The following is a 13,433-nucleotide window of genomic DNA, read 5'->3' on the forward strand; positions in this document are numbered from 1 at the left end:
TTTTTCTTGTTGCCTGATTTCTGTTGCTGCTCTGCAGTGCATGTCTACTGATGACCTTTTCCTGTTCAAAACATCTTGAAAACTGTTCCTCTTCTTGGAGAGGAATAGGTATACATGAGACCCAGATTCAGGCAGTGAGGAAGACTAAGCAGGGTGTCCCTCAGCAGCTGTGTGAAATTATGTCACCCATCAACATCTTCACAAGGAACAGGGGGCAGATGGCTTCCACAGTCTACAGCAGGGATGGGAAATCTCTGCCCTGTGGACTGGAGCCACCCAAATAGCTTTTCAATAGGCCATGGCCTCTCCTCTGCTCCCACAACTGCAGTTGGACTTTTTAAAAGTTATAATTGGTTTCAGTAGAGGCTTATTAAAAGCCTAATTGCCATGCAGGATAGTGTATGTGAAAATGCAGGTGGCGGTATATACGAAGAAGAGAGGGTAGGATGACCCAGTCCACTTCAATCTCTCCTCTGGATGCAGCTTCAGGAAGGTTCCCTGAAAGGGAATGTAGCCCTTGGGCCAAAAAAGATTACCCCACCCCAACGACCTACAGGTTTTCTGGTTCTCTAAATTCCTCTGTTCTCAGTGCCTTCTCCCCCACCCCTGCCGTCCCTACTTTCTGCTGTGATCTGAATATGACTCTGCTTTGTCTTTTGCATTCCAGGCAAGGAGATCACACTGTTGATGCAGACACTCAATACTCTCAGCACACCTGAGGAGAAACTGGCAGCTCTCTGCAAGAAGTACGCTGAACTGGTCAGTTCCTGTCAAGGCGAGAGGAAGTGATGAGTGGGGGGTGGCAATGCAGGAGGCAACTGAGGAGGCTTTCTCCTGGAAGTGAGAGGAGTCCCATTATTATCCACCAGGAAAGTGTGTCGACCTAGGGTTGTGCGAGTGTGTGGTCTGGGGGGAAGTTGCAGCTAGAAATGTAAAATTTCCGGAAATTTTGAAGCCATGGAAAAATGCCGTTTCTTCCAGGGAGGGGGATGGTCTGGAAAAAATGGAGGGGGGGGAATGCAATATTAGCACATTTTACAGACTGGAAGTCACTTTGTTACTTTAGGAACATAAAATGTAATTATGTCCAAGTTGGTTTGGCATCAAAGTATTGCATTTGGTATATTAAAAGTACATTGTACTGAAACAATTATGACAAATTGAATTTACTTTTTATGTGTTTTTTGTTTTTGTTTTTTGGTAACAAATGGAACCACAAGCTCCTGAACTGTAAGGAACTTCTTTGGTTTTGCCAGTTTATGAGGAGCAGGCAAAAAACAACCCCCCCCCAAAGAAACCATCAACATTAGGAACAAAGAAAAATATTTATGTCTTTGCTAGTCCACCACATTGTCAACCAGACATAAAGCCCCCATTCCCATTAAAAGAACTGAGAAAAAAAAGGGGGGAACCCAGATTCAATGAAATATACATGAAATTTAATCAGACTGATTTCCTGAGCTATAGCTATCACTATCAGTTTCAGTCTCTGCTTCAATGGCAGTGCTGCCCCTAGAGGCAGAAATGTGTCTTACTCAGTTTGCAACCTAGGGCTTGCTTGTCCTCGGTGCACTGAAATTGTGAGAATGTGATACTGTACAGAAATTTTAGAAATCATTTAGAGAAGTAAATATTTGAACACCTTGTCTTAAACATTTTATTCATCATACTAAAATAAAACATTCCGTAATCCCTTTTTTCTTCATCCCCCCCCCATTTTTCCAGTATTTTGGGGGGGAAAACAAAAGTGTCCGGGGGGGGGGGACACACAGAAAAAACATGTTTCCCCCTCAATTTCCCCCACCCCAGTTTTTTCCAGGCCTTCCCATCTCTAGTTGCAGCCATTTTAAAGCCAGAAAAGTAAAATGAGCCATAACCAGTATGTCAGTTACCAAGCTCCAGCCTGAACAGTGAAATGATACCCCTTTTGGCAGGACACATCTGGAAGGGTTTTATTTCATGTCTCCAAAGTGTTCTTTCAGAGCTTGCAATCCATACAGTTGAAATATGTAGAGCTAGCTCAAGATATTTTGATAGCTCAAATGCAACATGATCAAAACCTGCTTCCCAGACTCTTCTTCGATGACAGGAGGGAGCCTAGGCCATAGCTGTCACATGGCACACAATTGCTTCATTGTCTGGTCCTAAAAACATTCCAGAATCTATAACAGAATGCCATTCAATAATGAGCAAGCTTACAAGTTCTCTAGGACTCTCAGTTGTGTTAAATGTTAAACAAAGCAAGCTGATGCAGAAGGGGAAAAAACCGGCAAATGTTAAAGCTGTGGATTTGCCATTTTCTCACAGTCGTAAGATGGAATGTAGGAGGAGGTAGCAGACAGCTGCAAGTTTCAGATTGCCCCTAGCGCTGCCGGAATAAAGAAACAAAATGGTTGGTCCCCACATTTTTGAAAATATAAAATCCAGCTATTACCCAAATCTGTCTCCTTCCTTGGGTGAAATATATGGGTTACTTAGTGGATGGAAAACAGGAGTAGAGAGAAAGAATGCAGTTTTTATTTCATAGAGATGGAGATTAATTTTTGGTGGTGTACTAGGTTAATTTTTTTTTAGTAGAAACCAAATTGGGTAGTTTTACCTAGTAGTTAAAGCGAATGTACCCTCAGTGAATAAACATAACTACTTTTGCTTTTTATGTGGCAAGAGTGGAATTTTAAACTGGAGAAAGAGTGTTTTAAACCACCTAAAGATGAGCCTTTATTTGTGCCCTCAAGAGTGGCTGCTCTGTTGGCCTCCAGGCACTACTTGGAAGGCCCTCATGATATGGTGTAGTAGGTCGCGGATGTTGAACTTCAGACTCACGGGCCAAATCTGCCTTCCCCCCTCGGGGTTCCCCAAATTGCCACAACCACTTCTTTCCTCCAACCACCACTTGTTTGGCAGTTTCCTGGCTTATGTGCTGTTTTTCCCATTCTAAAATCTTGTGTGCACCAGTTGCTGGGGAACATGGGTGGGAGGCTGCTGTTGCACCATGTCCTGCTTGTTGGTCCCTGGCCGATGGCTGGTGGACCACTGTGTGAACAGTGCTGAATTAGATGGACCCTCGGTCTGATCCGGCATCAGGGCGCTTCTGATGTTGAAATGCCTCTCCGCAGGCTTGAGTTCCTGGCAGCAAGAACTTTAAGCTAAGAGAGGCTGGTGTTTTGGACCTGCTCCTTCTGTCTTTGGCCCTGCTGCATACCACTACCCAGGAGCTTCTCTGAAATGGCTGAAACACATTAAACACCCCTGGTGCAGGTGGAAAGGAATTTTGGCCCTCAGTGCTTCCCATCCCAGCAGTTCCTGCTCTTCCTCCATGTGTGTATCTAAACACCATGAAGCAGGAGGCAAATGCTTTTGGCCCAGCATCTGTTCTCTCAAAGCATAGGAAAACTCTCTTTGTACCTATCCCTACTCCTTCTGTTCCGAGCTGCAGTAACTTTGGCTTGGGAAATATTGTTGCTGAGAGCCTTGTCTCTTAGGCCTGGTGCATCTTTTACGAGGACCAAGTGGCCCTGTAGGTTGCCATTGGCTGACTCCCCGGCTTCATGCAGTGTGTGCCATCCCCACAGGGGCACTGCACGCTGTGCAAAGCTACTTGGACAGCATGGAGCACCTCTTGCTATCCCCCATCGGAGGCAGTGAGAGGCACATGGAAGAAGACTCGCTGACACTGGAAAGAGGATCAGGCTAGTCAGAGGCCCCTTCTCTTCAAAGTTGTTATTGTTCCTCTTGCTTATTCCTAGCTGGAAATGCTGGCAGTTAATTCTTATTTATTTTTTACATTTTTATACCACCCAATAGCCAAAGCTCTCTGGGCGGTTCTGACACCTTTTACTTCTCTTGTTCATCAACTCTTTGGCAGAGCATAATTTGTGGTTCTTGTTTAGAAAGCACTTGGAAGGGGGTCTTCCCCACCAAAGGAGACAGGAAGTGCTTCATCAGCCTTGCTTTGACAGTGTGATGGGGGAGTTAGTCCCTCTAGAATGACCTCTGTTCGCTCTAAAGAGGAGGAACACTTGCAGCGAGTCCTGTTCTTATCTATGCCGGAATGCCTCTTCTTATTTTCCTCTTTCTTCCCCCCTCCCCCAATTATGTGGTGGGTTCAGATGTACCACTGCTACTCAGCTGCAGCCTAGAAGTAAAACATTCAAGGAAATTATTACCACTTGATGCTATTGCCTCTACTAAACTAGCCCTGTAATATTCTTATGTAGATTTGATACAGAGGCAGAATTTATTTAAATTTGTGGTGGGGAATCGGACTGGTCCCTGGAGCTCCATGGCCTCCTGGGACTAATCTGGAGGATCAGATGATGCCAGGTTGGGGAAGGTCTGAAAGCTTTGTCCCAGGAGTGGGCAACATGTGGCCCCCCAGATGTTCTGGCCTACAACTCCCATCCTCCCTTTCCATTGGCTGTGCTGACTAAAGCTGGTGGAACTTGAACGCCAGAACATCCAGAGGGCCACAAGTTGCCCACCCTCTGACATCACCCAGTCCCCATTTTTCCTTTCCCCGTTCAGAGAGAGGCACAGAGACATGCCTCTCTCTGCACGGGCAAGGGCAATTAGCCAGCGCCTGGAGAAGCAGCTCCTCCTAGTGCCAGCTGAGCCCCTTTACCTTCCATTCAGTTGTTCTCCTTCTTCCTCTCCCTTGTGAGGTCATGGGACTGGAGCAAGGGGCTCTGCTGACCTAGTGGACTGAATATGAACCTAACCCCATCCCTGATTTGAATAAATAAATAAATAAATAAATAAATGGAGGTAGGATCAATGAGAGAGCTCCCGGTTCCCTTTGAGGACTAGAACGTCACCTTGGGAAGAAGGCTACCTCGTGAGACTTGGGTTTCTTGCGGTTTGGGAACCTGCCTCTCCAGAGTTCTTTGGCTTAGTCTTGCCAAAGCGAATGCTGCATGGCCTGCACTGAAAGGGCTGCCTAGGGAGGTGCATTGTGCCCCACTGTGCTGCTGCAATACTAGCTTTCTCCTCTCCCTCTTCCAATCTCCCTGGAAACTCCTTGGTCTGTAGTCCCTTTTGCTGCTACGTGGATCTAGTCATCCTCATGCCTGTTCTGCTCTGCTTCTCTCTTTTTTTCCTGCTAGCTGGAAGAGCACAGAAACTCTCAGAAGCAAATGAAAATCCTACAGAAGAAGCAGACCCAGTTAGTGCAGGAGAAGGATCATCTGCGGAGTGAGCACAGCAAGGCCATCTTGGCTCGCAGCAAGCTGGAAAGCCTGTGCCGGGAACTCCAGAGGCACAACCGCACCCTCAAGGCAAGTGAGAACTCCCTATGCTAGCATTGCCCATTGCCATTGCCTTCTTCTCCGTGTCCCTGGTCAAAGCCCGAAGTGTTCAAGCTGTAATGACTTATAGCAGCTTGTCAGAGCTTTGAATGGCTGCGGCACACAGAAAGGAAGTCCAGGCTTCATGTGTTGCTGGCTCAGTCCTCTGTTCCAAGCAGAATTATGTAAGAGTAATGGAGCACCCATCATGAATGCTTCAGTGATGGCATACTTAAGGTATTAAGTGGAGTCCTCTCACATGATCTTAAGAGATCCTGGTTGGACCCCTTTGGAAACAAACCCAAAATGGGGGAGACCAGGAATGAGGAAGATATTGGCATCTAAACGGGACTTGGGCAGAAGTGTTCTATCATGATTGTCATTTATATACCACATTATTTGCTACAAAGCCATCAGTGTAGTGTGCAACAATTTAAAACAAGAAACACTCAAAACAACATTAAAAACAGTAAAACATTAAAAACAGGTACATAATTTAAAAGGCTAAATTAAAAAGATGTGTCTTCACACCTTTTCTGAAAAGCAGAAGCATGGGGGCCAATCATACTTCGTGGGAGGCCATATTCCACAGTTTGGGAGTGAAATAGGAGGAAGGCCTAATAAGCACAGTTTGGCCATGAAGCCTTTGGACCACGAGCTTGTAAAGACATCCCTTTGCAGCAGATAAAGATAGCTTTGGGATGGATCAGAAGAAGAAGGACCGAGGGGACAGGAGCAGGCAGAAGTAACATCGGGGCCTGCTCCTCTTGGACTCTTCCCCCACCCCCACAGGGCAAACTGCCATCTTGGCCCTGTGGAGAAGAAGAAGGACCGAGGGGACAGGAGCAGGCAGAAGTAACATCGGGGCCTGCTCCTGCTGGACTCTTCCCCCCCCACACACAGGGCAAACTGCCATCTTGGCCCTGTGGGGAAGAAGAAGGACCGAGGGGACAGGAGCAGGCAGAAGTAACATCGGGGCCTGCTCCTGCTGGACTCTTCCCCCACCCCCACAGGGCAAACTGCCATCTTGGCCCTGTGGGGAAGAAGAAAGACCGAGGGACAGGAGCAGGCAGAAGTAACATCGGGGCCTGCTCCTCTTGGACTCTCTCTCTCTCTCTCTCTCTCTCTCTCTCTCTCTCTCTCTCTCTCTCCTCCCTCCCTCCCTCCCTCCCTCCTGGACTCCTGTTCCTTGTGTGTCATGTCTTTATTAGACTGTAAGCCTGAGGGCAGGGACTGTCTTTTTTGCTAAGTGTAAGCCGCTCCGAGAGCCTTTTTTGGCTGAGGAGCGGGGTATAAGTATGATAAATAAATATAAATAAATAAATCAGCATATATAACCTTTAGCCAATATCGAAAGGCAGGGCACCAAGCTCTGCCTTCTGCAGATGCAAGGCCAGCTTCCAAGCGTAGTCCCGCAGATGGCACACACCTGGGCATTCCAAAGAGTGAGTACAGGAAGTTTGAAAGGACACTTTCTACAGTTAGATTAAATCCCTGAATCCATGTTGGAACAGCATACAACAGCTTGGCCAGAGTTTTAGCCTTAAATACTTACAAGGCAACAGGAATAAATTGTGCTCCCTTAGTATAAAAAAATCGAAGTATTGCCTTACTAATATTCTGGGCAGCCTGAATTGCAGACTGCCTGTGGGAAGCCCAGGAGGGAGTAGAAAATGTAATACCAAAATATCTAAACTACTTGACTTGTTCAATGTGTGGTGCTATATAAAAATAAATAAATAATAATAATAATAATTTTTTGTTGCTCTATGGCTGGAAAATACATTTTTTGTTTTACTGAAATTGACTGTCAGCAGATTGTCCTTACAGTAAGACATAAAGGCTCGAAGTAAGTGTTTAAAGCCTATTTTGGACAGTGACTTTAGAACAGCATCATCTGCATACAACAGTAACAGGATTTGGTCCCTGCCAGTTTTGGTGTATGAAAGTCAGATGCTAAACATTTTCCTATCAAATCATTTAAATAAAGACTGAACAATGTAGAGGCTAAAATACAGCCCTGGTGAATCCCCTTGTTGACTAAGATAGGTTTTGTCTGATTGCCCTCCAAGCCACATCTTACTCGGAGCGTGTTATATTGATATAAGCATTTGATAAGATACAGCAATCGTTTATCTATAGTAGAGTGTTGTAACTTAGCCCATAATCTTTCTCTTGTTATTGTATTGAAGGCAGATTTAAGATCTATAAAAGCAAGAAACAAACCATTAATAATTGTTTTAAAGGAGACAGGCGAAACCTTTTTTGCCCCGGCAGTGCCAAGGACTTTTAATAATTGTCATTTTAAATGTTTACATGTTTTAATACTGGAACTTAATTTATTTTTAATTTCTGTATATTTGTATTTATAGGTCTTAAATGTATATGTTTTACATCTTGTAATGCTGACTTGAGGCCCAGCATTGCGCAAAACGTGGGATATAAATAAATATAATGAGGAGGAGGAGGAAGGGCTTTGTCACTAACAACAAACGGACCTCTGTAGGCAGGCAGTGGTGCGCTCAAGAGAGCCTCTCCTGCAGATAATGGTTTTAACACACAGGGCATAGGTAAACTATGGAACTCGCTACCACAAGATGTAGCGATGGCCACTGATTTGAATGGCTTTTAAAAGGGGGTTGGATAAGTTCATGGAGGGTGTAAGGCTACCAATGGCTACAAGTCTCGATGGCTCTAGGCTACCTCCACTATCAGAGGCAGCATGCCTATGATTACTGTGAAGGAAGGCTGGGGCCCACCCAACCTCTCTGCAAGGTAGGCTCTGGACCAATTGTCCGATTACCCAGATTTCCACCTCCCTAACCCCGTACTGAGACAGTATTTGCCAGCCCCTCGGACTGAAGCAGTTTTATTTACACACACGTAAGGCCCCAGTCAAAAGCACAAGCAAGGGAATGTAAAGGGAAGGGAGAGAGGAGGGGTTGAGGGAAGAGGATTGAGGTGGGTTTAGCAGCAATCAAACAGCAATCAACCACTTAAAACATTAGCCCACTATAAATCAGTCCACAAAGGCGACTAGTCCTCCCTGGAGCATCCAGGCACTTAAAACACAAAAAACCTTTCTAAAACTGAGCCGTAACCCAGCTTGCCGGGAATCTCCCGTTCCACATGTATGTAGTTCCAGGGAAGATGGCTGGCCTCTGGTTGCCCACTCCTTTATTCCTTTTTGGGCCTGGCAGTACCATGACCCGTCCCAACCAATACCAATCCCCACTCAGGCCTCCAGCTCCTCCTCCCTTCGAATGGGGGCCCTCCCCACCAGGTCGTTTTTCTCACAGCTGAAGCAAGTCAGCACCCAATTAGCATGACCTTGGGCTAGGCTGATAACTTCCCAGGTGCTGCTGGGGGGCGGAGAGTGTTCAGCTTAACGAGCTGTTTTCTCAGAGATGGACCTTGAGAGCTGTTCTCATAAACTCACCCCTCCCTCCTGTAAGGAGGCTGGAACAAGTCTGAGCAAGACCACAGTCATCTTGGCTGTTCTTCACAATTACCGGTTACTGATGAACAGGAGCAGGAGAGAGCTGTTGCATTCATGTCCTGCTTGTGGGTTTCCCGCAGTTGGCCACTGTGCGAACAGAATTCTGGACTAGATGGACCTTTGGTCTGATCCAGCAGAGCTCCTCTTATGTTCTTGAGTCATTGCTATGCTGTAGTGAGCCAGTCCATTGGTCCATCTACCCAAGTACTGCTTACTCTGACTGGCAGGTGTTTTTTCAAGGCTTCAGGCATTCCGCCCCCCCAGCCTTGTTACTTGAGGCATTTTTGACTGGAAGTGCCAAGGACTGAATCGAGGAGTTTCTGCTTGCAGAAGTAGTTATTCTCCCCCGCTGACCTTTAGGCTCCTTCCTCTCTTGTCTCTTATAGGAAGAGGGCGTCCAACGTGCCCGTGAGGAAGAAGAGAAGCGGAAGGAGGTGACATCCCACTTCCAGGTGACACTCAATGACATCCAGCTGCAGATGGAGCAGCACAACGAGCGCAACTCAAAGCTGCGCCAGGAGAACATGGAGCTGGCTGAAAGGCTGAAGAAGCTCATTGAGCAGTACGAGCTGCGGGAGGAGGTGGGTTGCATCCTAGTGAGTGGCGGAGCATTGGTGGGGGGGGGCAGGAGGAGGAGGGCCCCCACCCCCCAACCTGCAGGGCTTTGATTACGTAGCAGATATAAAGATTCATAGAATTGCATCGGAAAGACAAAGGATGTATCATTGTATTTATGATATTTGTGATACTTCTATACCACTTCGTATAATAAAATCCCCAAGTGGTTCACGTATAAATATTAAAATCACGTTTAACTTACAATGTTAAAAACAATTCCAATTAGCAATGCAAAGAGCTGTAAGATGGAGCAGCATGATTAATTTAAACTACCATTGAGGTATGGTATTCTATTAATTTCAAAATAACCAACAAAGCCGCCTCTGATGATATTAAAGGTCGGCTGGATATATGTAAGGGAAGGCGATCTGCTAGATATTCTGGTCCCAAGTTGTTTAGGGCTTGGTATGATATAGTTTTGTATGGTCACGGTAGCGATATGAAGGCCCGGACAAAAACCCGGAAAAATTCAGGCAAACCCCGTTCCCCACCCCCATTTTTTTCTGAAAAATTGGAAAAAATGAATTATGGAATGTTTTATTTTATTTATTTATAATGTTTTATTGTTTCACAAACATAGATGACATAAAAGCATTACATAGAAACATTACATCCAAGGAAAATGGAAAAGGGGGGAAAAAGTACACACACAAAGGTTAAGGTGTATTTTCAGCTCTCTACACATCACAAATGTGAATTATATTCTCTCCTTGTTTGATACATTTAACACAATAATCAAATTCTTTTCTTTCTTTTAAGTTAACTATATCTCATACACTGAATCCACAGACAAATACATCATTTTTCTGTTTTTTACAAAAATTCTATCAGAGGTTTCCATTCAGATATGAATGTGGCTCATTATCGCTGTAAGTTTTGCCATCTCTGCCAACTCCAATATCTTCAATAGGCATTCTTTCATTATTGGAGTTACTTCATTTTTCCACTTCTGTGCGTATAATAGTCTTGCTCCTATTGTCATGTATAAAAATAAAGTCCCCCCCTTCTCTTATTAATTATTATTATTATTATAATTTATTTATATAGCACCATCAATGCACATGGTGCTGTACAGAGTAAAACAGTAAATAGCAAGGCCCTGCCGCATAGGCTTACATTCTAATAAAATCATAGGAAAGCAATAAGGAGGGGAAGAGAATGGAAACAGGCACTGGGTAGGGTAAACAGGCACAGGGTAGGGTAAAGCTAACAGTATAACAGTATAACTAACAGTCTAAAGTCTGAGCAACATCAAGTTTTAAAAGCTTTAGGAAAAAGAAAAGTTTTTAGCTGAGCTTTAAAAGCTGCGATTGAACTTGTAGTTCTCAAATGTTCTGGGAGAGCATTCCAGGCGTAAGGGGCAGCAGAAGAGAATGGACGAAGCCGAGCAAGGGAAGTAGAGACCCTTGGTCTTTCAGTTGGTTGTTCATTAGTCCCAATAAAAAGGCTTCTGGTTTCATTTGTGGCTTTTTATCTAAGAGGCAGTTAAGAGACAATGTAAGAACGGTCTTAAATGTTGTGGAATATCTGGAAAAACACCCAGAAAAGCAGGCTGCTTTGATTTTCCTGGATGCAGAGAAAGCGTTTGATACTCTCAATTAGAGTTTTTTATTTAGAACTCTAGAAGAATTGGACTTTGGAGTAAATTCTATAAAGTGGGTGAAATCTATTTACACCTCTCAGAAAGTGCAAATAATTATTAATGGAGAGATGTCCAAATCATGTGAAATACAAACAGGGACAAGACAGGGACGCCCGCTGTCATCGTTATTGTTTGAACTGCTGGATCGAGATATAAGACAAGATAATTGAATTAGAGGAATAAAGGTAAAAAAGTCATACAAGTTGAGGGCATTTGCTGATGATTTGGTCTTTACTCTGGAAGGGTATCGAAATCTTGATGAGAAAACTGAAATATTTGGGGCAGTAGCAGGTTTCAAAGTTAATAAACAGAAGACAAATATATTAACAAAGAGTATGAACCCCCAAGAACAATCAAAGCTGATAGAAAAGACAGGCTTCCAAATTGAAAAGAAGGTAAAATGTTTGGGAATTGTTCTGACAAATATGAACTGTATGTTATTCCACAATAACTATGTCAAGGTTTGGAATGAAGTCAAAAAAGATTTATTAAGATGGGGAAAGGTCTTTTTTGGGGAGAAGTGCAACAATTAAAGACTATAATCATTGTTTAGTAGTGATATTGGTCTATAAGTCTTTGTCAAGGTCAAGTCCTGTCCTTCTTTCAGCATAAGCGTTATGTAAGCCATTTTCCAAGTATCAGGTATCTCCCCACTGCTCAAAATAGAGTTAATTGTGGACTGTAATAGTTTTAGAAGTTCATCCTCAAGTATCTTATAATATAAACCTGACAATCCATCCGGTCCTGGGGATTTCCCCAACTTAATCTTTCTTATCACCGCCACCATCTCAGCTGTTGTTATAGGTCCATTCATCATTTGTTTTTGTTCTTTTGTAATTTTCAGTAATTTTTGTTTTTCAATATATTTATCCATTAGATCTGCTGATATATCCTGTCCTTTATACAAGTTCGAGTAGTATTGGTGAAAAACTCTGTATGGCTGTGTCATCTGTTAGTTCTATTCAGCTCTCCGTTATTTTCAATATTGTTTCTTTTCTCTTTCTTTTCTCAATTTATAAGCCAGCCATTTTCCTGGTTTGTTTGCTGATTCGAAACTTCTTTGCTTCACATAATTTATTTTTCCATATCCCGTATTGTTAACATTGATAGTTGTTGTTGAAGCATTTTAATTTGTTGAAGAATGCTTGCCTTTCCTTAGATTTCTTTTCTTTTTTTTTGATCTCATTTAAAATGTTTTGTATTTTCTCTTCCCTTTTCCTCTTAAGTTGGCTATTTTGTTGATCAAAATGTCCTCTCATATAAGCCTTACTTGCATCCCAGACCATTCGAAGATCTGTTCCCTTATTCAGATTCAATTCAGAATATTCTTTCAGTTTTCTTTTACTGCTGTCCACCATACTTTTACCTTGCAGTAAGGTTTCGTTTAATCTCCATGTAAATGTTTTACCTTTTCTCCTATACACCATAGATGTAGGATTGTGGTCTGAAAAAGATTTAGGTGAGATTTCTATTTTACTGACTTTTGTAAGAAAATCTTTAGCTGTCAAAATCATGTCTATTCTTGAAAAGGACTTGTGCATTTCTGAAAAATAGGTATACTCATTTGAGTTGCCATTTCTGTGTCTCCATGCGTCTACTAACCCCAGATTGTCTATCAGGTCAAAAAAACTTTTAGGGAGTTTGCCTTGATGACTTTGGATCTTTTTCTCTGATGACCTATCTATTTGTGGTAAAATAACTCCATTCTAGTCCCCCATCAAACATCAATTATCATAGGATAAATAAAAAAGACTGGTAATCAATTTCTTGTAGAATTCCGCTTTATGATCATTGGGGGCATAAACCCCCAAGACCAACATTGACACTCCATTTAGAATAATTTTAACTCCTACATATCTTCCTTGTTCATTTCTAAATATTAATTCTGGGTTTAAATATGATTTAATATATAAGACAACTCCATTTTTCTTTTTTCCATTTCCTGCAATAAATTCTTTACCTAATTTTTTATCAGTTAGATATTTTACATCCTTTTTTCTAATGTGAGTCTCTTGTAAGCAAATGATGTCTTGCTTTAGTTTTTTTTAGTCATGAAATATTTTCTTCCTCTTTTGAGGAGCATTTGCTCCATTGATGTTCCAAGTTAAGAACTTATAATCCATCTTTCCAATCTCATTCTCCACTTGTAGCATCCCTGGTGCTTAAGTCCTCTTCCAATTTTGATTATGTCTCCTCGCATTCTTTTTTGTAAGTTTCTACGAAGTGTCCTGCCTTCTGTACAGAATTCAGCTTGTATCTGCAATCCTTAAAAGTAAAAACAACCCCTTCTGGGAGCTCCCAACGGAAGTTGATCTTTTTTTTGTTTCGATATAGTCGTCAGAAATGCATAGTCTTTCCTCCTGCGTAAAATTCTTGCCGGTATCTCCTTCAG

At 42.9% G+C, this 13,433-nt stretch overlaps 1 protein-coding gene across 1 annotated transcript in view; it reads left to right on the plus strand.

Annotated features, from left to right (window-relative positions):
* Positions 1–13,433, plus strand: part of TXLNA (taxilin alpha) — a 44,037-nt gene that overhangs the window by 3,642 nt on the left and 26,962 nt on the right. Inside the window, exons 4-6 of the mRNA XM_063139796.1 lie at positions 668–759; positions 5,103–5,277; positions 9,172–9,362. Coding sequence (XP_062995866.1) covers positions 668–759; positions 5,103–5,277; positions 9,172–9,362 — 458 coding nt within the window. The remainder of the gene's footprint in view (positions 1–667; positions 760–5,102; positions 5,278–9,171; positions 9,363–13,433) is intronic.

Source organism: Elgaria multicarinata, chromosome 13 (genome assembly GCF_023053635.1).
Source record: "Elgaria multicarinata webbii isolate HBS135686 ecotype San Diego chromosome 13, rElgMul1.1.pri, whole genome shotgun sequence".
Lineage (NCBI taxonomy): Eukaryota > Metazoa > Chordata > Lepidosauria > Squamata > Anguidae > Elgaria > Elgaria multicarinata.